This window comes from Drosophila busckii, chromosome 2L, assembly GCF_011750605.1.
Source record: "Drosophila busckii strain San Diego stock center, stock number 13000-0081.31 chromosome 2L, ASM1175060v1, whole genome shotgun sequence".
Classification (NCBI taxonomy): Eukaryota; Metazoa; Arthropoda; class Insecta; order Diptera; family Drosophilidae; genus Drosophila; species Drosophila busckii.
The window spans coordinates 9926789-9951365 of record NC_046604.1 but is presented as its reverse complement, the minus strand read 5'-3'; the positions used below and the strand labels follow the sequence as shown (position 1 = coordinate 9951365).

At 38.0% G+C, this 24577-nt stretch overlaps 3 protein-coding genes across 3 annotated transcripts; 1 reads left to right on the top strand and 2 right to left on the bottom strand.

Moving 5' to 3' along the window:
• Positions 1-18996: 18996 nt before the first annotated feature.
• LOC108599690 lies at positions 18997-19492 on the bottom strand. Its single transcript, XM_017986689.2, has one exon. It carries the CDS (start codon positions 19393-19395, stop codon positions 19183-19185), a length of 213 nt encoding a protein of 70 aa, XP_017842178.1. The 5' UTR covers positions 19396-19492; the 3' UTR covers positions 18997-19182.
• On the bottom strand, positions 19492-19851 carry LOC108599700. The gene is made up of 2 exons (XM_017986700.2): positions 19685-19851; positions 19492-19605 (listed from the first exon to the last, which is right to left on the bottom strand). The coding sequence occupies exons 1-2, from the start codon at positions 19735-19737 to the stop codon at positions 19506-19508; spliced, it is 153 nt and encodes a 50-aa protein (XP_017842189.1). The 5' UTR covers positions 19738-19851; the 3' UTR covers positions 19492-19505.
• Positions 19852-21826: 1975 nt separating this feature from the next.
• Positions 21827-22498, top strand: LOC108603494. Its single transcript, XM_017992356.2, has 2 exons — positions 21827-21956; positions 22021-22498. The coding sequence occupies exon 2, from the start codon at positions 22190-22192 to the stop codon at positions 22433-22435; it is 246 nt and encodes an 81-aa protein (XP_017847845.1). The 5' UTR covers positions 21827-21956; positions 22021-22189; the 3' UTR covers positions 22436-22498.
• The last annotated feature ends 2079 nt before the right edge of the window (positions 22499-24577 follow it).

The window sequence follows — 24577 nt, the reverse complement described above, 5'->3', positions numbered from 1 at the left end:
ATTACAACAAGCTTTAAAATATACTAAGCTCTGCTATTGTTTACGAACGACTTCTACGCTCTGCTAACCTTGTTATCTATGCCAGCTATCTGCATAAAAATGCATATGCAAGTGTCCCTTACAAAAGGAAAACCTCACTCCACCCCAGACCACAAGCAGACTGCTAATGAACAAGTCCTGCGGCATAGTGGGGTGAGCCGAACCCCCCCACTCGAAGCTGAGGTTGGCCAACCAATGGTCAAGCAGCCTGTTGGGCAGCCAAGTGTCAGAGGACAATAAGCGAGGGGGTGGTTGCTAAGGGGGGGAACTTCTTCTTGCTTGCTGCATTTGTCGCTTGCGCAGGCCGCGTGTCAGTCGTTTGTCATAAGTGCTGTCCCCTCCCCGGCCGCCCCCCGTCGCCCACACATTTTGCTTTTCAAGTGCTTGTAATCAATATTCAAACAACGGCAGTCGTTCCCATTCCCTTCCTTTCTCGCTTCAGCTCTCCTCTAGCACCTGACAGCGTCGTCTGCGTTCCCATTTCAGCCGCATTGCTGGCATTTTTTTCTTATTACGAGAATACTCTGCGAATTTTTCTTACCAACTGAGCCGAGTGAAAAACATTTGTTTTGCCTTGTCGTAAAAATTTGCGCAGATTTCTGTTCTTGTTGTTGTTGTTGTTGTTGTTGTTGGATTCAAACGCTTGGCCAATTGTAGATTTTGGGCAACTTTTATGGCACGTATAATTGCTGTAAGCGATTCGCTATCCAAATGCAGTTGCGCCTTATTAATTTGCGCAATTTTTATTAGTGTTTATCTAAGTTTTCTCATTCTCACGAGAGGCGCCCAATTAAACGAGTTGTAATTTTCAATTGTTTGTTTGGTATAAAGTCCAAAATGCTAATTATAGCTGCACTTGATCTTATATAGCTCTGCGAGAATTGCAAATGCTTCAAGGTGACCCATATATGGAATATTTTTGGACTTTAACCAAGTCTATTTTTAAAACATCTATACGTGTTCAATACGATTGCCAATTAAAGTGGAAAATTAAATGTTAAATGCAATTTAGTTTATATCACTTTATATAAACAGAGTGTGCATACAATTTTAATAATTTTAATTCACATACGACTTAAGCTCAGGCGCAACATATTGACCTGATAAAAAATATTGCTTGCGTTAATTAAGAGCTCAAGCCTACATATGTGGCATGCCTTTTATTTGAAAATTGGAGCTGCAAGGGAAAAATTCTCATTAATTTCAGAGCTCAGCAGACAGCGCCAAAGTGGCAAGCTGAAAGCTAAGAGCAGGCGGCAACGTTAATATAAAATAATTTAGCGTACATTTAATTATCAACAGAAAACCAACATAAACAACCAGATACACACACACACAGAGTTACAGCAGATGCAGTTCTTCAGTATGAGGTAATCGTAAATTGCAGCAGAGTAAACGTTTTGCCCCATTCCCTTGTCTAGCGCAAGAGCAAACATCTGCCCACCTTACGCTCTCACACACATACACACACACACACACAGCAATGTAAACACAAACACATGCTCATCGCTACCTACACACGCGCACAAAAACGACAAACGAACGTTTCTGACTGGCGGGCATATAGAGATGGTCGTTGTTGTTGTTGGCCCATCGCCATCGCTGCTTGTTTGTGCGCTGGCTGACGTCGCGTCTCTTATCTCTTGCCCATTATCTCTCCCCTCCACACAAGCAGCAACAGCAACAGCAGCAGCAGCAGCAACAACAACAATAGCGACGAGAGTGTCTGTCATTCGTTTGTCATCGTCATTGCTCAGTTGGCAGTCGCAGTCGCGCGACCCCACACAGCCGACCCCAAGATGCGCTCTCGCTCTCTCTCACATGCTCTGGCTCTGGCTTCGCGCGTCGGCGCGCTCTTGCTAAGTAGGTGGAGCTTTGCGCCAGATGATAGAGAGAGCGAGAGCAAGAGAGTGCGCACAACTTTACAGCGCTGAATTCGCTTTGGTTGCGGCGAATTCACCTATGCTTAGACTTTTACCTTGCCGAACTGTTTTTGCTGCGGTTTTTTTTTGCTTTTGATTAATGAACTGTGTTAAGAGGCCAAACGACGCGTTGCAAACTGTTGCAGCAGCGTTGGCCTCGCCAAGGACAATATGGCCTGCTGGCCAGGTCCTTGACTTGGGGTTCAAAAACAACCTGAGGCTGGCCCCCAACCAAGCCAAATCAAACCGTCGGCAAATGTGCACACTCAAGCGCGCATTGGGGCGTGGCATAAGACAGTCGCTAGCGCTGTTATCATATCTCTCTATCTGAGTGTCGCCGCAGAACGAGAACGTCGACGCTGACTGCGGACGCGAACGTTCTGCCAGCTGTTTGCTGCTCATTTTGCTGGCGCGCACTCTCTTTATCTCTTCACTACGGCCATCTCGCTCGGACCAACGTAATGTGCTCCAAAATGTCGCCACTGTCGTTGGTCCATTGATGTGCGCTGATAGCAGCAGCGACTGCGACCGCAGCAGCAGCGACGTCGGCAGCAGCAACTCAAAATGGCGTTTCAGCCAGTACATAGATAGCTGCATTATATATCTCTCTGTACATAGCTGATACATACACACTCGTTTTATCATTTAGCAGATACGAATACAGAGACGAGGCGCATGTATCTGCAACTTTCTTGTGACTGTGGCAAAATAAACAAGCGCTGTAATAACAAACTAACAAAACCTCAGAGCAACATCACTCAAGCCTCTTTAACTCCAGCTTGCTGTGTAGATATGTTTGTAGCTTTATGGCTGGCAGCTGCTGCTGCTGCAGCCCCAAACGCTGAGTTTTATGTCTTCATTAACTGAAAAGTTATGAGCCATAAGAGCCAGTGCCTCAGCTCAGATGCAGACTCAAGTGAATGTGTGTGGGTGGAGTGGGGGGCAGATTTGCGGTAATTGGAACTGACTCTGTCGGGTGACAATAGCACAACAGAACAGAAATCACAGCGACAATTTTATTTCTCGTGTGGTCAGCGCATGCAAAAAACCAAAGCTGAAAACAATAACAAAACGAACAATAACAATAACAGTCAGTGAAATGCCTCTGATCTGCGTCATGGTAATCAATTTTAATAGCCCGCAGCCATAAAATGTGCATCGCAAAAATACAACAAGCCAAGGGAGGAGTGAGCCACATATGTAAACAAGATTTTGCCTTCAATCATGTTTACATATTATTTATTTTCTCTCTCTCTCTCTCTCTCTCTCTCTCTCTCGCGCTACGCTTCTCTTTAAACTTAACTTTAATTTAGGGTAGCAGCAAGTCGATGAGGCTTAAGGACTTACTCTGCCGATTCTTGACGATGCACAGTGGTAGCAATGGCATAATCTTAAACAGATTACGGTTTTTATAATAAGCTTACCACACAAATTGCTTATTATAGAAACAAAGATGTTGTTTTATATAGAAAAAAACAATGCTAATGCTTATCAACTAAGTTTAACAAGGTTTTAATTTAAAAACAACATTTTTAGATTATCGATTGGTACGTTTACTTTACATTTACGAACCTATTTTAAAGTAAAAGCATAGAGAAAAAATAAAATAATAAAATAAATAAAACTTTATGATAAGAACGTAAAAAATGCATACAAAACAATTAGATTTTTAAAAGATAGGAACACATTTTAGTTGAGTATTTACTTCATTATTAACTATTAGGTTTCATAGGTTATTCTATTATTTAATTTTTTAATAGTTTCATACTTCCATTTGCAAAGTTTAATATATATTTTATTTATATAAAGAAGCAATTAAATACTTTAGCAAGCTTTGAGCATTTATTAAAATTTTAGCACTAATTGTCCCACTGTGCTAGTGCTTGTACACACGTCACGTTGATAACTCATTTCACGTGTTCAGATAGTATTACCTACTACGACTGCCACATAAAACTTGAGCTTTGTGTCCCAGCAAGGAGAGCAAAGCAGTTTACCAAGAGGTTCAAGTGCTGGCTGCTCCTAATAGGCTGTTTTTGTTTTGGACTCTGTACAAAAAAATGCACAGTGGACTTCTAGTTTCGTTGATTGAGCCTTATTTGTCTGTATGAGCAGCAAAGAAGTAAAAGATTCTAATTATTTTTAAATTTAATTTAACTTGAATTAAGATTTATTTATTTTTCCCAATTTTAATTCAAAAGGAGTTCATTCAATATCAGAATGCAGCTGAGCGTAATTCAAATTCAGTTTGCATAAAATGAATACAGAAATATCTATTTAGTCGAATCATTTATTCTCCTTGATGCGTATATATAGCTGCCAAAGGATTTTCATGTACAGAGTCGCAAATTGTCGGCTGCAGTCGTCTGTTTTCTTTAAATGATTTTTTTGTGAGTAAAACTGATTCAAACTGACGCTCGTAAAACGCAGCACCAGCAGAAGTTGCAGTAGCTTTTGTTGTTTGCTGCTGCTGCTGCTGCTGCTTGGCTGTCGTAGGAAGTCATCAAAACTGTCGTCGTCGTCGTCGTCGTCGTCCAATATTCTATGGTTGATTCCACACAGGTCTCACTAGTTAACTTCGCTTCACTGATGCGCTTTTTTTCAATTTGTCACGTACGGTAGATTTCGATTTACGTTTGCTCATTACAACGCGTTCCGAGGTAGAGAGAGAGAAGTTTGGAGTCAGATGATATATGGGTGGGTGTTGCAGTAGTATTGGGAATAGACTTAATTACAAATTACTATTTATGATATTCATAGAAATTTACTTAGTTTCGAGTTAATCTATTAAAATCGCTTTGCATGCGACGGGTCTATCTAATTATGCAAGAGTTTGCAGGAGCTCTAACCCAATTTTCTAGGCCAATATAAGGTTGTAGTAACAGTATAAGTATATATGATGTAATGTTGACTAAATTATGACGTTGGTCGAAACGTGCGCTGCAGACATTTATCATGGAGACCCGGAATAGTTACGTACCGCACACCAGGGTGACCAAAAGCAATAATAACTTTATGTCTTTGCCGTTAGCCACAACAAACACACACAGAAAGAGAGCAAAAGAGTGTATGAGTGAAAGAGAGAGAGAGAGAGTTGTGCTTTTAGTTGCTTTGAGCTGAGGCGTATGATAGAAAATTGTGTCACGACAGGAAGCAAGATAAGAGCGTAATTTTCTTTCGTAAAAGCTTTACAAGGAGTAGCGTACACACAGTCTAGGCCCGGATGTGGACTATCGTGGTTACCGTTAGTCATTTTCACTGATTGTTCAAGCGACGAAGGCTCTGGGACTAGGACTGGACTGGACTTGGAGTTTTAATGATTGTCACGCTCCCTAACCCACCGAAATGACCACTTGCAATAGACAGGTGAATGAGCTACCGAATATATGAACGTACACATACATACATAGGTATGGCCTTTGCCTAGGAACTGTGCCTAATTTGCATTTATATTCATAATCTTGGGCATTGCGTCATGAAATATTGCATGTTCCAAGCTTCTGACACTTTAATTGCGCCAACAGCGCATAAGTAATGCATATACAGTGAGCACTGGCTAAACAATAATTGGCGTAAATCTTTTGTTGCCCCATTAGCGTTGTCTATACGAGAGGTTAATGTCTGACTGCAACAGACAGAACAGAACAGTTTGCTGACTACGTGACTTTTGCGCGTTTTCGGTCGCGCAATTGACTGCAGATCGATTTCGCACAACAGCAACACAAAAGATACACCCAGACAACAGCAGCAGCAGCAGCAACAGATCGCTGAGCAGACAAAAGTCAAGTAAAGATGTTAAAAATACAAACAAACAGCAGCTTGGAGCCATACAATGTATGCAACTGTCTGTCTTTAGCATTTATCGCACGCGTTTTATAATTGAATTTTAATTATGTTGCAGTCTCTCTGAGCATTTAAAATGCCGCCATTTTGTTTTGCCCCACCCACTCCACACTCAGCTCAGTAGCTTTCAGCCCAGTTGGGTACTTTGAGCTATAGCCAAGCGTAAACAGATGTAAAGACATGCTCGAGCATGCTACTCAATGGTTGGCTCTCCTGGCCTGGCCTGGCCTGGCCCAGGTAGCGACGCTTAATGCCCACAAAATGCCAAAATAAGCGTAAAATTGCCATTTTGATATTTCAAGCCGACAGCATACACACACAGGCTTATATATGTATGAAAGTTATGCAGTCTGTTATGGCCATACCCTTGCCTCTCTTTATTTATAAATATATATATTTTATACAGAGTATCAAAAGAATAACCCACAGCTCAGTTGTTTAAGAATTATGAGCAATGCTTTGCTGAGCTTGTACGCAGAATGAGATTAAACAATGCTACAGAATTAAGCAACACTCAAAGTGCCAGCACTTAAGCTAACAACACTAATTAATTTCAGTTTTTATTGCTGGCTCAGCACTGCTAACCAAAATAACAAATTTATGCAGAGCGAGCACTCGCTAATTAGAAACAGAGTCAGAAGCTCAAGTAAACTAGTTGAATGCTAAAATATATTAAAAAGATATGTATTTAGCCAAATATTTTTGGAGAAAAACGATTCCATTCTAAATATTTAAATACTACAAATTGAGTTCTAAAAAAGAAGAACTAACATACCAAATTTAGTTGCTCTAGCTCTTACAGTCTCTGAGTTATTGACGCTCATCTCATCTCTTACTAGATATTCCTATATATTTGTATATAATCCATACTTCAAAGCTACTACAGGCACAGCATTTTTATATTATTATTTACTTATATTTGCGTACTGTTTAAATTGTTTAAATTAAATTAAATTTACACATTCACTGTATAAAAATATTTGACAGGAATGAAAAATTAGCAAAAAGTTCCAAAATATTCTAATAAGGAATATTATAGCAAAAATATAGAATAAATAAAAGATATATATGTTAATATGACAAACAACACATCCAGTTGCTTTACTTTATACATAATACTACTAAATTGCGTGAATTTTTGTTTCCAAATTTGTTGTAATGTAATTTACGAAATTTTTGCATACTCTTGTTCTTGAGCCTGCTTATAAGCGTAGGTTGTGTTTACTAAATTAAACTTTCAAATATAAGCGAATTATATTTCAGTGCACAAGTAGCGATGAATAATTTGTCTTCCCGAAAGAAAGAAGATGCTTCTTCTAACGGCTATTTAAGAACATGAAGACTTTCCATACAATGATGAGAAAAATGCAAATAACCAGTCTGCATCCAGTTTCTTCAAATGTTTAATGCAATGCCACGATGGTAGAAACCAGCTAATACGAGCACACGCAAATAAAGTGCGAGTAAGCCGATGATGATAAACCTCCAGATACGCTCCGCCTGCTGCAGCAAATTCCAAACAGCTGTAGTAAATGACGACAATGCAGATCAAGCGATAACATAATCGTGCCCATAGGTCCAAAACAGAATAATTGAGGGAACTGTGTGGCGCTGATTGGCGCCATTAAACCGTGGAAAAATCTGGAGGAACAACGAATTAAATAAGGGAAGAAATACGCTTATTACTTCATACTTAAGGACTATTACGCACTGTGAGTCACTAAGTCAATCCACCAAATCATGTCGTTTTTACAATCTCGTCAAATAGCGGAAACACTATCGCACCGCAACGCATTGGTAAATCACTTTATATAATGTGCCAAAAGTTAAAGTTGCTGTATTCGAAATGTTTATAATGCGAACGCGGCATTTTGCATCGAACACGCATCGGGTGGACTTAGAGAGAAGCTTTAAGAGAGCGGACCAATCCGAAAATACGTCCCAAATAACAAATAAGTTTCGAGAATGAGCGCGAGTAGCGCGCCACGATGAGAGAGAGAAGAGAGAGAGAGAGAGAGTGTAGACACGCAAGATAAAGTCATCAAGTGAGGCTATGAAAAGGTTCTATACCATAGATATAATCTATTTTGTACTTTTTTATCCTAATTAGAATATATAAATGAACTGCTGCTGCTCTTTAAGTAAATATAAAATTTACAGTTAGTTATAGTTTTCAACTTTTATGCAAAAATATTGCACATAATTCCAAAATATATAAAAAATAAAATGGCTGATAACCATATTCCTGCGGCTGCAATGCGGCGAGTAAGTTGGTCAAATTAAAAATAAATAATAAATAAATAAATCGATAACTAATAATAAGACAATAAAGCGAGTTGCTAATCAATAAAGAAAATAAATATCAGTAATTAAATGATTGATAAATTTGCTTCTGTATTATTAATTATATAGTTATTAATTTTTTTATGTATTTAAACTAATTTTTTATTAGAAAATGTATTAATTCCCAATCTACAACAATTCATGAGCCATGTTACCACATTAGTTCCGTTAGGCATGGAAGTCATTAGGCTGAACTGATATCGTTTTAACAACATTTCCTGTGTTACAATCCAATTGGCAGCTGAAACAAAATTATAACTCAATTTATACGCTTGTTTGCGCTCCCTCGACTGCGAGCCCAAGACAAAGTCCAGAGCGAAAGGAGAGACAAGTCCTGCCAGCAGGCCCAAGCAGGAAGCCCACATTTTATGCTGGGCAAACAAAACGACAACGACTTCCAATTGCTTGGCGCTGTGCTCCTTACGATTTTGAATTCGTGTCCTGGCTGCGATTGTGCGCATTATCAAAAATACATACAGACATATGTATATATGTTATGTATGTAAGGTGGGCCTTGGGCTGGGGTTGGTTATGGAGCAAGAAAATTTATGATTTATGTTGTTTTAAATCAAGCAACGTTATGTCCAGACAATTCAGCACTGCGCTGGGAAGTGGATGCTCAACATCAAAAAAAAAAAAAAAGAAAGAAAATTATTTTTTCCCACATATAAACGTTCATACATACATATGTAGTGTGTCAACAGATTCTCCTTTCTCCATGTGTGTGCGTGTGTGGTTTTCACAGATTACACACGCAATTAAATATATGTATGCATGTGTGTGTGTGTGTGTTCGGCTGTGGCAACGCCCACCACATGCCATGCACATCAGCCGCCCCTAACGAGCATCAACCCATGTGTGATTGTCCTTACAGTGATTCTGCTTCCACTTCTGCTTCTGCTTAGTTCGACTCCAATGCGAAACGATTTAATTTGTTTCGGAGGTAATGTGGCATATGCCCAGGCTCTATAGAGTTGAATACTTATACCCTAACTGAAAGGCGTCTACTCAGCAGTTTACTCAGAAGGATTATTTCTTAATAGATGCGTATGATTATTTTGATTATATTTAATGTAGTAATAATAATTGATAAGATTTAGAATATATTTAACACTCATTAATTTATAAAAGTCAGCATTTCTTTTTAAAGCAATCTTTTTTTATCCTATTTTAATATTATATTACATATGTAAATGTTAAAATACCGCTTCACATGATATATTCGAATAAATAATTAATTATAGTAATTAATTTTCTTAAACTTTATTTCATTTTATTAATTTTAATGCGTATTTTCCTAGCATTAACTCCCATTTTTTGATTTGTTTTCAATTTGAATTCAAATCGTTTTTTAGTAAGAGCATCCAATCAAACACAAATTCAACTTTCCACCATCCAATCCAACTTAGCAATTTTCTTCTTAGCTTGTCGCAACTGGGAGTTGCTACATGGAATTGAGTGTTAAACATGAACAGAACTGGCCTATCGACCGTGTGGGCTATAATATTCAAATTGTAAGTTTAGCCTCAATGCGCACGTTTAGGTCGAAAATGTGGCCAAGACTCAACTCAACTCAACTAACTGGCCAATGGGCTGGCCATTGAGAATTTATTACATGCTGTGTGTGCTGTGTGCTTTGTGTGATTTGCATATTTATGAATAATGAAGGATAACCAGCGACGAAGCATGTCCTTTCGGTCGTAGCTAGTTGGCGTGTCTATCATTCAGGGCCAGGCTCCACCACCGCGCCACCGAAACCAGTAAAACCGCCAAAAAGCCTATGACAGGTGCTACGAGCTACGTTAGCTTCTTGGCTTTTATATTTTCCATTTCTATAACCTTTGCATGACCAGTGGGCCCCCATTGAGCTTGTGTGCGAAACTGATACAACCACACACACACACACACACACATACAGGCACGTGCACTAACACACACGCACACGCTCAAGACATTGGTCACGAAAAGCGGAAATGCTGATAAGGAATTTCAATGTTTTTTTTTCTATTTCGTTGTCGTGTTTAATGTCTTTTTGCCGTGCTTAGTGTCTTTAGTGATGTGACCGTGTGTGTGTGTGTGTGTGAGTTAACTATATAAGCTTTATGCACACATATAAAATACCAAGTTAGTGATTTTGCTGTCGCTCAAGTGGCCGAGCTCAAAAGCAGGCCATAAGAATGCAAACTGTCAGTTGCATCAATATTATTCCATACACAAAAGTCAAGCAGACAAACTGATAAGCTAGAGCGTGCTAGAAATTGTAGCATACTTCCAGGAGTTCATGCTAGAAAAGCTTCAAGAGCTTAATGAACATTTATTTATGCATAGAAATTTTTAGAATTAATGCAAATTTTAAGAGACTAGTTTTAAATTTCCAAATTTATTACAAATAATACATAATAAAGCAATTAAATTGTAAGTTTATTTATTATTAAACTAAAATTGATGTAAGCAAAATATAATACAATCAATTAGTTTGTAAGTTTTTAATTCATTGTTCAATTGAAGAAACGATTATTCAACAAACAAACAAATTTTATGAACATCTCCGAAAATTGCTTAGGGCGTACTCATATTTCTTTCAGAAATTTCTCAGCCATAAAACAATAAAGTGAATAAAAACTGTCGCAAGCGCCAGCTTTGAACTCTCCACATTTTCCGTTCCCCAGTCCAAAGACACTTTGGGGCAGCTGTGCTCTTAATTCTTATCCAATTTCACACTCGATTTTCTAGTGGAAAGTGAGCATCTTTGATTTAATTTGATGAACCATGGCGCAGTGTTGTGTCGATTGTATGTAGTGTGAGTGTCTCATAGAAATTTTAATTTATGCGCTCATAACAATTACAGAGAAGTCAAGTGGTAGCTGATTTTTCAATTACCAAGCCAGATAAAAAATCGAAAAATAAATAATATTGAAGCTTGTTCTTTGTTATGTGAAACGCTTGCTGTAATAATTATCTTTTACAGATATGGCATATATGCTCTTGAGAATTTTAAGCACAGCACGTGACCTAAGCATACATATATTATATATATACATATATATGATATACAGCTATACAAGTTGGTAATTCAATTTGCTGTTTGAAGACCGCGGGCATGTTTAATTTCGTTTTCAACGTATTTAAGCTGAGAGCAAACCGCAACCCAAAAGGCAAACCAATGCAACAGCAACAATGCGGCTGTGGCAGAGGCGTGTGGCAAGGTGGCAAGGTGGCTTTTTCCCCATTGAGGTTGCAGGGTTGCTGGCTTTGGTCGCACGCAAAATGTTCGCTTTAAAAATTTATGCAATTATGAGCCGCAAATATTATTATGTAAACACAAGCACAAATACAAGCGCAATAAGCGTTGAGCGGCCAGTTAATGCCAGGACACGCGTCCGTTTCATATCCTGCGCACAATATTTGATGCGATTAGGCAGTGGCAACAAATCTCCGCCAGCCAATGTGGCAACATATTGATAGACAATAATTTGTCTTAATGAAATTTTGCCATTATTTATGAGATTGTTGCTACGTGTGGGGGTTGGGATGCGTTTCGCTCTCTCACTCTCTCTCTCTGTCTCTCTATTGTGTCCTAAGGCTTCAGCTTCCGAACAAACCTTCCGCTGGTAAAAACAATAACAAACTGCTGCTGCTGCTTGGGTCGTGCCCCTTGGCCTGTGCTTAGCCTAGCAATTAGTGTTTGGATTTGTAGCATATTGTTATTGCTCAGGTTGCCTGCCAGCCTTCCAGCCTCGGCAGGTTGTGTCTTTTGTGCGTTGTGCATAATTTATTGTTTTTCTTATAGCTTGGGAAGCCCCACATTGTTTTCTTTTTGTGCGTGCGGCACTTTTGATATATGTCTTCAAGTGGTTATTACAATCTTGTTAACAGTTGTTATTGAGTTTGATTTCATTGGGAATATCTGTCTTGTACTGCGATTGATGCGAATATCATTAAATGTTCAGCCCAAATTTAAATTGTAGTACAAATTGATTGTATTTAAGTTGAAAATATAAGTAAAAAATATTCCAAAATTAATAGAGTCAGTATATATGTAAATGGCAAGATTAGCGTGAGAAGAATTGATACAGTTTTAAAATTTTAAATAAAAATCACGAAAATTTATATTGAGCGAAAATCGTAAATATAGCAAGACCTAGGCATTATCTTACCGTGAGGCGAATCGTTATATTCGTTAAATTTGAAATACCGTAAAAATTAAATATCGTAAAATCGAATATCGTTATATAAAAGATACAAGGACTGTACAAATGTATTTCTCTAAAATAAAATAAAATACGTTGCTTACATTTTTATGTTTAAAAATAAATTATTTATTTAAAAAAAAAATAAAATCAATTTTTATTTACATTAAGGCATACATTTTCATTTTCATATTTTTAACAATAAAAGAGTATTTAAACATTGTTTTTCTACTTTTTTTTCAACTTGTAATTACATTTGTTGCTACTGCTGCTGCTTTTGCCATAACAACCATAAAAGTTAAAAGTCCGAAATATTTTGATCAAAATATGTTTGGCACTTAATGCGGCTTCCCCGCTGGGTGCGTGTGTGTCGTCCTTTTCGTCCTTTTTGCTGCTGTGACATATTTTTCAAATGCCAATTGAATTTCAAATTGAATTTTTCAATTGCCCATCGAGTGCCAATGTGTGTGTATGAGTGGGCGTGTCCTGTGGGCAGCTAGGCTAGCTCTAGCTTGTGTTTGACACTCCTTGAGCGGCAAAATTAGTTGTAAAATCTTATCAAGTTTGGATAAACTATTGCACAGAACAAAGAATAATTGTTGAGCATATGCGTTGGTCGTTGTTGCTTGGGCGGTGGGCGTGACCACAGAGTGCTGGGCTGAGATTTGACAGCAACACGCCCTGCGAACTACGAACTGAGCACAAAGGCAAAGCCAAAAAGAAAATCTCGTATGTGATGATGATCCGCAGCCAACAGCAGTTCAAATGCTTTATTGTTCAACTTCAACCGCAGCGCCGATTGAAGCTGCTGCAAAGTTGAGGCTCTGAGCTCTAAATGCGTCAAGTTGCTGCGGCATTGTCGACATAAATGCACAATTTGCGGCATAAAAGCACACACACACACACACACACACACATACAGATGCAAACCAATACAGGCATATAGAACAATTCAATGTACTTCCGGTGGCAGGACATAAAGGGCCAGGGGCAGTGGCTGAGGCTGTGGCTGTGGCTCTGGCTCTGTTGTGTGTATAATATGTTCAAGGCCCTTTTGACAGTGGCGGTGTTGCAGGGATAATACACACACTTAATTGCTCAAATGATGCGATTGTGCGGCAATGCATATGCCACGCAAGCTGCAACATGCCACACACACACTCACACACACATATATACACTTGAGTTGAAACCACCCAAAAGACAGGCCACAAATGGCAAGCTGTTGCTTGAAGCTCTTCACTTGGCTGAAGCTCCTCTGCATGTATGTGTGTGTGTGCGTGTGAGTGTGTGTATTGGGGTTATAACAATAGATACTCCAAGCATATCATTGCCGTTTTTTATCCTTTTTAAACATATTTAGCTTAGCTTAGCTCAGTACTTAAAATTAATTTTGAAATAAATCTTGTTTTGAAGCTGTTATCAGAAACAATTGTGATTATTTATTATTATTATTATTTAAAAATAAATCTCTCAAATTTGCTGCGTCGCAGTGCCAAGGCTTTCATAGTCGGTTAGTCTTACAGTCTTAATCGACAATGTTCGCAATTCACAACATAACGCGTATCGGATTAAATAATTTTTTAAAAAATATATAAAACCCCGAATTAGAGCGGCAACATCAAGCGTTGTAGCATCTCAATGGCTATAAATATATTATTTGGACACACGTTTTTTTTTATTCGGGGGCATATTTTTAATGAATTATTCGGCCTTAAGACTCAAATGCTGTATGACATTTATTAAGAACAATAAAAGGATGGTTGACTTAGATGTTTGCTGCATTTTGTACCCAAAAATACGTAGGTTAATATATATAATTTACATTTCACTATTATTTTCCGCTTCTGTTGTTGCCAGGATGTCGACGTTGAAGATGCTTTCATTATGTACTGGGAAAGACTAAGTGCCTTACTTAAATACATTGCCCTAGCAAGCCTGATCAGCTGCCTCTGCGGTTGTAGCCACGCAGTCTGCGTGGACTTTAAGGGCAATAGGATGAATCATAACATGAGCTTTTTGCGCTATGGACCTGACACACCGAGCCGTTTTCGTGCACGACCACCAAATGTACTTTGCCCTATATTTGTAAAAACTTCCGAGTGGGAGAAATTTGGGACTTCGATTGCATGAAGGCGACCGGCGAGGATAAGGAGTACCAGGCATGGTGCGCAATGCGCAAGAGCACCGCCTCAAAAGTGCAGGCTCTGTCCACCATAATGCTGAGCTACCTGGGCAATAGTTTTCTCAACTTATAACTTGAAGCTAAATAGCTACCGCGACATTATTTCAGGCTAGGCTTAAGCTAGAAGCTGACGAAGAAAACAATACTTGATTATTTTAAGTAAATAAAACGCTAAGTAAACATTAATATAAATAATTTATTAATTTTTGAATTATTCTTTGGCTTAGTACACTTCTTAATCCCATCAATATATTGATATATATGCATGTAGCTCATTTGCTTAGAGCATCGACTCATCCCACACTTATGCACGCAAGCAACAAAAAACGCAACCACAATTCTGTGTTTTACTCAAGTGCCACTCCAGGCTTGCATTTGAACCACTCACCACAGCATGCACAGCAGGGCGGTGGCCAGAGGGTGGAGGGCAAAGGGCAGAGAGGCCAAAGGGCAGCAGTTTGAGTTACGATATAAAAACCATTGCCATTGTTTCAATTTTCATAACGATTTGGCGTTGTTGTTTGTACCCCAAATTGAAAAAAAAAACTCTATAAATAATATAAACGCCGCAGCGTCTCATATTTTTATTGCATATTTTATATGAAATTGATGCCCGGGCCCGGCGAACTCCGCGAGCTCGACAATCCAATTGTCATTCGTGACAGCTGTCGATCAGGCCACAAACACAGCAATGGCGGCTAAATAATGTTTTTGTATTTTGTATTTGTTGTCCTGCCACCGTTTATTTAACGGTGGTTGAATTTCCATTTATTGGCAGCCACGTCACAATTTAAAATCCTCAACTCACAATTGAATTCAGATTTTGCTTTAGTAATAATAATTGGCAGCTTTTGTTGAACTGAATGTTTGCCTTATTATATGCATAATGCTAACTTTACTCTTGAGCAAATATAATTAATGGGCATACATATAATTATTATTTTAATATATGCGTTGATCTCTAATAAGCAATCTTTGCTTGGAGTTCAACTATTTCAGCAAATGAATGGATTAGGAATGGAAACTTTAATATCAACATATCAATTGATTTTATTAAGACTTACATATTGAATGCTCATTATTAAAATGGATCCTATGATCTAAATTGAATTTCTTATAATTTATTGCGCCATCCATCCACTGATCAAGAAAGAAAGTGGGCGGAGATTTGGGCACGCTCTTTGGAAAGAGCCAGATAGTAAGAGCAATCTATCAGCAATATGGAGCCGGTGAAAAGCTCTTGTAAAGACCCTAAGCTTCCAAGCGAATTGGTAATGAGGAAACTTAAAAAATTCATAGAGCTACAATTGTTAAATTTTCAAATTTTTGATGACTTGTTTACATATAATGCATAAAGTTTATCTATTATCATTGTTTAGTTTCGTTTTTATTCTTGGCAACATAAAACTTAGCTTAAATTACTAAACTTCTCTACTGCTGATCGTTTAAAACCTATACTCGAATTCTGTTGTTCATGCACAGGCAGAACCACAAACACCATAGCAATAATATTTGATATTGTATGTCTCCAGACTCGTAAAGTTAGATATGCACTTGAATAAACGGTAAGTAATCCACGTCTACTTTGCCTATATATGATTTTATTAAAGGCGCTATATTTAACATAACTAAGTTATACAAAGGTCCAGAAATGTCGGAGCTCGGGCTGTTTCGACTCTTTGAGATTCAGGGAATCCCACATATTCTTTGCTTTATATATATGTATTTAATTATTTCTCATTAATTCTAAGACTGAAATCAATCGCCTAAACAGACGTCTCCAGTACGAAATTATATATTATTCAAATCATTAGGTAACATTTTCTATATTCAAAAATTAAACAAATTTTTTTATCTAACATATTTCTGTTGCATGAATAAAATTTTAGATTAAAATCAAAGCAATATTTGATATGATTTCATAACTATTTTGTTGCATGCTATAAAGAAATTACTTTTCATTTGATAAATTCATTTATATAGAATAAAAGACACCTTTGCTATTGATGCATTGACATGCATGAGGATCACTTAACCCATATACAATTGCTGGAGTTCAATCATTCATTGAACTGCCAAGAGTTTAATGCACGATTTTTGCACATTGCATATGGTAATGGGGGAAGGGGGTAAGGGCGAGGGCGAAGGCTTGGCAAATCAATTTGATTATATCTGTTGATGTATAAAACTGCTCACACCTTGGGCAACAACAACAACTCAACAACACATAAATGTTTACGAACCCAACCAAAACACCTTTTGTAAGTCAACGCCCGCACACGATGTCGAGTCGATGCAAAACAATTTACAACTGCTGGCAGGATATAAGCAACGCGTGAAAATGCCAACAATTGTTTCGCAAGCAGCGCAAATCAGACCGCCTGTACTCATCCCAAGGCCACACACAAACACTGAACAAGCGAAAACATCTGTCGATGAGTCGAAGTTGATCTGACGCACGCCCCCCCCTCCTCACTTTCGTTGCTGTTGGCCTCAAACTCCAGATAAAATGGTATAGGTACTTGTAATATGGGTAGGCTCGTCACTTAATGCAATCCTGCGATTTAGCAGCCGGTCTCGCTAAAGTTACGGAAATTATTACATTAATTCCAACCACGTGCAGATTTAACTATGTCACACACTGACATCAGTTCAGCCATGAAGATTTATCGCCAGCGCCAGAACAACATAAGGGTTTCTGTCAAACGAAGCCCCGCAGTACAGAATAAGGCGGCGCACAAGAAGTTTCACAAGCTTGCTGACCAGTTCCAGCAAGCACGCGACTCCCCAACTGAAAACATAAAACAGAAAAAATAAAATAACATATGTTTCTAAAACTATAAGACGATAATTGCTTTCGCGCCGCGTGCAGCCATCAAATCAAGCGTCGGTCGTCAGCAATCACGTTGGGAAATCCTTGCAATGTGACACTATCAACATATATGAGCCACACTCAAGTCTCAATAGTCAAAGGTATTGCAGCCACCTGCTGTGCGCTTTTAATTGCAATGGTGACAAAGATGCTGAGAAACCCAAAAACAGTGACTAGCAATCTAGCCTGGATTAAGTAGCGACCGCCTGGCGCTAGGAATCAAAGTAATTACAACAAAAAAAAAAAGAGAGAAACAGAAGTAGCCAAAGTAAGTTCCAGGACATGTCAAGTGTCGCATATTGTGACAGCTTCCCGGAAGCCGCAACATTTAGTCTGGGCAAACCTTCTGCCTGTCTATATCTAAAATATATATATATTGTATATGGATTTTTATTTTCTATTAGCGCCGTTGAAGGCAAACGCTTCCTAATAGCCCAACGGGCGCCACGTGCTTCTGTCCCTTGTGCAGTCGTGTGTCAAGGGAAGAAGAATATCAGGCAAACAATACAATTGAAAAATTATAAAAATTTCGCACTTCTGATTCAGTTGATGCGTAAATGCCGTTCGACCATTCTGCCGTAACGACCTACGGACGCCGTTCTGCGGTAATGCCTGCCTGAGATACACTTGCTGCTCCGCTCTGCTCTGGCTCTGCGCATGGCCACACGCCAGTCAAGGGGATGAGCTGATGGGGTGGGAGTAGCTTGACATGCGGCAGACATCATCAATATTGCAAAGCAGCAGCAGCAACATTAGAGCCCTTAGTCTATGCGTCTGTCAAATAAGCGTAGCTAATGTGTATTAAGTGCACTTTCCGGGAGGGCTCAGCTCAGTTGAGCTAATCGGGGTTATAGCCACCGCAATATGCATGCAAAATATTTTATAGACAGTGAAATATGCTAAAAGTCAAGTAGCAAGGTCAATGGTTATGGAAGTTGTAGATTAACAGCTTTACAAATTAATTCTTGCATTAAATACAAAGTTGTAACTCAGAACTATTTTTTAAAGTATTTTAAAATATTTGAATAAAATTTGAGTGTTGTAGTTCAAAATAAATTAACTGACTCGTTTTCAAATCGTCGTTTCTTCTTTGTGTTTAATGACTCACCATAACCTCAAACGCACAAAAAGTAAATACGAAACTAACTTAAGATACAATATGAGAGAGTCTATAAACATATAAGGACAAGCGTTGTTTTCTCTTATACTTTGGGCGTGTCAGTGCTCACTTATTTATATAAGTTATATCTCTTTCGATAGAAAGAAACTTTCTAACCTCAAATAAACTTTGTCTACAAGCTTCTTCCATTATAATTGTTTATTTTTAAGACTGCACTTTCAGCACAGAATTCTAGCGAGTTTAACTTAACCTCAAACAAAATTTAAGCATTCTGCTTGTTTATTTTTGGAGCTTTCTAACCTCAAATAAACTTTGCTTATTGTGAGCAAACTTTTTCCTGGAATTATTCCATAATACTTGTTTAATTTTAAGACACAACTTTCACCACACAGCTTAAACGAGTGTAACTTAACCTCAAATAAACGAGGAAACAAGTTTCTGTTAAAGCTAACCTCAAATGTTTTAAATGAAACACTTGTGAGCTCTTTTGCGCATCTTGATTAAAATTTTTTTGCAGGTATTTAAATTTTGATTAGTTCACAATAATAACAAGCTTAGAGCTAAAGACCCCATGGAACCCAGAAATAACAACAAGTTAAACTAACGGTAATAGTCAAAATCACGTTGCAGGCATAGGCCTATCCAAAACTATCAATTACACTGGCATCCTAACCAAAGTGCATGCCATTGAACTGATCGCGATTATCCTTGACCATATTGTTGTATTTCCATTTGTCGGCACTGGAGGCTTGACTGCTCCAGGAGCCCGAACCATGATTCGACTGCTGTTTCGTGTATGAGGCAGAGGAAGTTTTGGGTGATTTGCTCTGGCTAGCATCATTCTTGGCCAGACACTTGTCGGTGCGTTCCGCATAGACCATTTTGTTGAGCTTGCTTTTGGGTAGGGTAATTTTCAAGAAATCTATATAATTTGGTATTCCAATTGCTTTGAGCTGCGCAGAATGAGACTGAAGCAGAGAGTGTTTGGAGTTCACGGCACAGTTTGCAGCAGGGTTAGCACTTTGAGTTCCTTATTGTTGGCGGAGTTACCTGTACGCGAGCCTTTGCTAGACGACAGATTTTTGCCCAATCTGCAAGTAGAGTAAGTAAATTAGAATTGGAATTGGAAAACAACTGAGCAACTAGCTTTTTTTATTTATTGTTGCTCACCTTAATTGTTTGAGTAATTTTTGTTTGGTATCCGTATTGCTAATTTTTGGCATTGACACAAAAATTTTGCAAGTTGCACATTTGTATAAAAGAAAGAATTATATATTTTTGAATTGCAGGTAACTCAACACAACGCTCGCCACTGTGATGTACACTCTACTGAGACTCTAATATGAACAGCAGCTGCTTTAAATAATCCCCAAGCCCAAGCCGAGAAAACGTCGCAAATGCATATGAATGCGAATATATGAGAAACGTCACATACACAATTTAGTTCTAAGCGACAACAGCAACAGCTGCAGTCAACGTGTCGCATGAGCAACGAAAGAAAGCCCCGGCCCCGAAGTTTACATATATCGTATTGCTATATCTCAGATACAGATACTATAAACGCCAGACACAGACGCAGACAAAAACTCGTTCGTCGTTCGTTCGGCGACAACAATGCAAATTAGAGTTGCCAACCAACTGGTTTCTCACTCATTTGCAAAACAGCGCACGACCACCCCCCATCGAACCCGCCGAACCTGACCAGACGCACGTAGTATAGGTCGGTCATGCTGACCGGCCGGCTCTCTATAAGGCATACACTACAATACTATCCATCTAGCTTAGCAAACTATGCCTATGCTAACTGTTATATAAACACTTAAGTTTGTTGCATTCCAACTATAATATATACTTTGAATTATTTTGCATATAGAGAGACATAAACCTAGCTGTCAATTCTTGCATGGATATCATTATATTATGCGATAAGCCTGCCTGATGAAAAGTGCTCGTTGCATTGCATCAGCCAATCAACTTATAGTACGAGTGTATCAATGCGCAGTTTATTTATAATGAATTATTTCTTAATGTTGTTTTTATTGATCTGAACTATGCAAATAATACTTAGGTAAAGCTTGAAATATTATAAGAGGCATGATTTTGAAATTTCAAAAACTCAGTTTGAAAATTTGAATGTTTTTTTCAAGTCTTGCACACTACATTGAAGGCATATTAGCTTTTGCTTGATTGGAAATTCAGGAAAATCTAACTCTAATTTTAAAAGAATTTGTTTTAAGCCTTGCACCCTACAATTCAGGCATATTAGCTTGAGCTGTGAGTTGTACTCTGCACGTCTAGCAAACTTTCATCAAATGTCAATGTTTGCACTTGACTCTTAACTTGACGCTTAATACCATTAAATGCCAGCAAAATTTCAGTTTAAACAATATGCAAATTTCACACACACACATACGTTTTAATATATTTATTTGTCCAGCGTGTGCAACTTTTATTTTAATCGACATATTCCAGATTTGAAGCCAAACAACTTGCATTTCGTTGCTAGGGATTTTTTTTAAACTTAAGTATTTTAAACTTTTTCCAAACTTGCATGGGGGAACTCCCTCTTGATTTGTTTTGAACAAATATTTTGAATTGTTTACTATTTCTAAGAATGTGACGAATTTAATGCATACCCTGTAAATTTGTATTTAGCTCTAATGGAATAGAGGTTTGATAGAATTCTGGTAAGCTTACTTCTTAATTTATACATGACTTAAGAAAAAAATCCATTACAAATGGAAAATAGAATTAAACTTTCAACTAAATATTCTGAAAACTTCTAAATGTTGTTTTAATTAATTTTTGTACATATTTTTTATTGTTGAGTTATAACGTAAATGAAAATAATAATGACAACAAATTATTTAAAATGAATTAAAATAAATAAAACGAAATATTTCGCCATTGTATACAGTATATTAACATCGATTTCATATATTTATATAGCTGTAGGCTATAGTAATAATGAATATCTAAAGACTTTAGTTACTAAAACTTTTACAGGGCATTTTTACCGTTAGCAATCCTTGCTCTCAACTCGACTTGTTATGGTTTGTGTTTTTTTTTCGGGCCGCCGATGATGTCTGAGACATTTCCTTTTGTTTTGTGTTTGTTTTTTTGGCACAACATTGACGCATGGCAACTTGGCAGACTGACTTTCTGATGTGTTCATAACAATGCGGCAATTTGCGTATGTTTGTCCAAAACCCGTTCCCGTTTCAGCGGCTAACACGCTCCGGCCGCATGATGAGCAGAGCAACCTCAGCCTCCCAAGGTATAAAAGCGGCGCGTTTCGACCGCGAAAAAAACACAACAGCAACAGACAGCGAACGCGTTAGTTTAAAGCTCTACAAAAAAAACAAAATTCAAGACCAAGTGTAAAAGCAAATGTGTCAATGAAGACACCGGACACCAAAGCGAAGCTACTAAATAATTTAAGGTACATAAACAAAGCATGAAATAAACAATTGAATAGCTGATTAATTGGTTTTTCTTCTATACAGTCTCTCCAAGCACTTATCCTCAAAGAAGGGAGGCTCTCGCACCAGCAACAGCGCCAATTGTCTGGAATTCTCCGTGCTCACGCTGCTAACCAACGTGCCCTGACTAACTAGCAAAGCATCAAGCTATATTTGACCTTAATCCCAAACTTAATACACAACCACCAACAAGATGGTCCATCAGAATCGCACACCCAGCAAGGCCATACCCGCCAAGCATTTGAGCCCGATGCGCAACCAGGACATGCTCCAGGGCAAATATGCCGTATCCAGCAGTCCCGTTGATAGTTTCCTGCGCAGCAACAGACTCGGCGTAGGCAGCAGCAGCGGCAGCAGCAGCAGCTCCGCTGGCAATTACAAATACAACAACATGGTCAACAATCAGCGCGAGCAGTTCAATGCACTGCATTTCTGCTAAGCAAACATATTGATGTAATGATTACATATGCAATAAATATACTAATACAACAAAAAATTCATAAACATATGTATCAAATTAATTGTGACGCTCATAAATCGCAGTCACGTGTCGCCTGCGCAATTGCAAAAAGTATTTTAATTCTTGCTCTTGTTGTTGTTGTTGCTGTTTTTGTTGCAAATTAAATTTTGTGTGCCACAGTAGCCGCCGGCTGAAAACATTTTTCATTGTTTGCGGCTGTCTGCGAGCACTTTGTCATCATATGCAAATCCTAAATGTATGCGCATGTGTGTGCGCGCGTGTGTGTGTGTGTGTGTGTAGCACGTGTGTGTGTCTGGAGCTTGCAATATTTGCGATTTCGTTTTTTTCCATACAGCAACATATTTTTACATTAGCTTGAAATCAAAACGCTGCCAAATAATCACGGATTTGCATAAATCTTGATTAGTTTTGAAGGTGTGTGCACCAGATTTAAACATAGCTGTGACTATAACCGTATATCAATTAATAACTAGCGCTAATATTTCAAATGCAAGCTTAGCAAAGCATTTGAAATATGAGTAAATTAATTTTAGCTACTTTGTACATTTTTTACTTTTAAGAATAAATACTAAACATGACACCAAAAACTTAAATTAAAGGAAAGCTTTTTACGCTTTATAAAAATGTTGGCATTGCAATAAGTCGAAAGAAAAGTATTGAAAGTATGACTCGATTCGATTCTATTAGCGTAAAAGTTTCTACAATAGAATCGTCTTAAATTAAATATTAAAAAATTCGCTTTAAATTAGATATGGAATCTTGAAAGCTTATACATATAGATTCCTAGAATTAAAGACAAAAGCACAGTCTTACTATAATTTTAAAATTTAAAAACAAATCGTATTCGATTTATGTTCATGAAATACAAGTATTTGTTTGTTTTATTTTAATTGAATAAAAACCTAATTTACTCATAAGATTATCTGAATTGAAAAAAAAACTTGACTTGTTTTCTATCTACTGTTAACAAATACTAAAAGCTGATCTTTTGATAAGCAAATTTCTTTTCAATTCTATTACTCATCAATGTTAATCATTTCAAATAAGAGACAATTTATTAATATATACTTATAAAGATTAATTCCAAGTGTACTAATTTATTTACGCGTTCAAAACTATATTTTTATAGCTGTACACCCTTTGAAATTTCCACTGCCACCTCAAGAGAAAATTGTTTCGCATAACTTAAGAAAAATTTACATTCTATGCAAATCAAGGCACGAGACAAGTATGCAAATGGCCTAAGACTCTGACTGGTTCGACTGAAGTTGACGCAGACAGCCGACTAGTTTGAATTAATTTATAAACAAATGCGTTAGATGGAAAAATTTGCCAATAAACAAACTAGTTTAAGCTAGAAGCGATGATGACGCGGCTCAGCTGAGTTTTCCCAGCAACAACCCTGAGCTTAACAATTATAGAACTAATAATTTCAAATTGCTCTGTTGGCAACAGTTTGAAAATGCGAAACATTAAATGACAATCTGTTACATGAAAAGTGCACAAATCATTTACAGGCCAGACAGAGAGTGAGAGATTGAGATTTTTATGCCCCAAAATGCGTTTTTATTATTCCACTAAATTAAACGTTTAGAGCTCAAGTGTTGAGAGGGGTCTATTGCTCAATTTGAGAATCGTATGGAGCGATGCGTCAGGCGTCGACAGTCATTAAATTATCACACATTTAACATCAAAAACAATTCAGAAGTAACCCTCGTATAAAAGGCGACAGGGCTACTACAGTTGCCCTTGCTGTGGTTGTTGCTGTTGCTGTTGTTGTTGTTGTTGCTGGGGGTGGGGCAGAGCACTTGGTGTGCCCAGAGTTTGACTTTAACCCCCGCCAGGCGGACAATCTGCTGTTGCCGCATTACAAGCTGAAAACATGGTTATTACATCAGTAAACTGTATGGCAAGGGATGGACAGGGGGGGGACACATATGTGGGCGTTGCAAAATGTTCGGCTGGATGCTGTGTCTTGTGATGATTATGACAGCATGACGAGGAAACTCTTGGACCTCATTGCTATTATATCTAATTTAGTGTTTAGATTTTTGCATGACTTTGGGGGTAACTGATACGATGACTGGGCAGGCGATACGA

Bases quoted from the DNA above. Each gene is read 5' to 3' on its own strand.
- LOC108599690 (XM_017986689.2), bottom strand. From the start codon at position 19,395: ATGGTCTATGCGGAACGCACCGACAAGTGTCTGGCCAAGAATGATGCT.
- LOC108603494 (XM_017992356.2), top strand. From the start codon at position 22,190: ATGGTCCATCAGAATCGCACACCCAGCAAGGCCATACCCGCCAAGCAT.
- LOC108599700 (XM_017986700.2), bottom strand. From the start codon at position 19,737: ATGCCAAAAATTAGCAATACGGATACCAAACAAAAATTACTCAAACAA. The intron at 19,606-19,684 runs GTGAGCAACAAT...CTCTACTTGCAG, and splicing joins AAATTACTCAAACAATTAAG to ATTGGGCAAAAATCTGTCGT.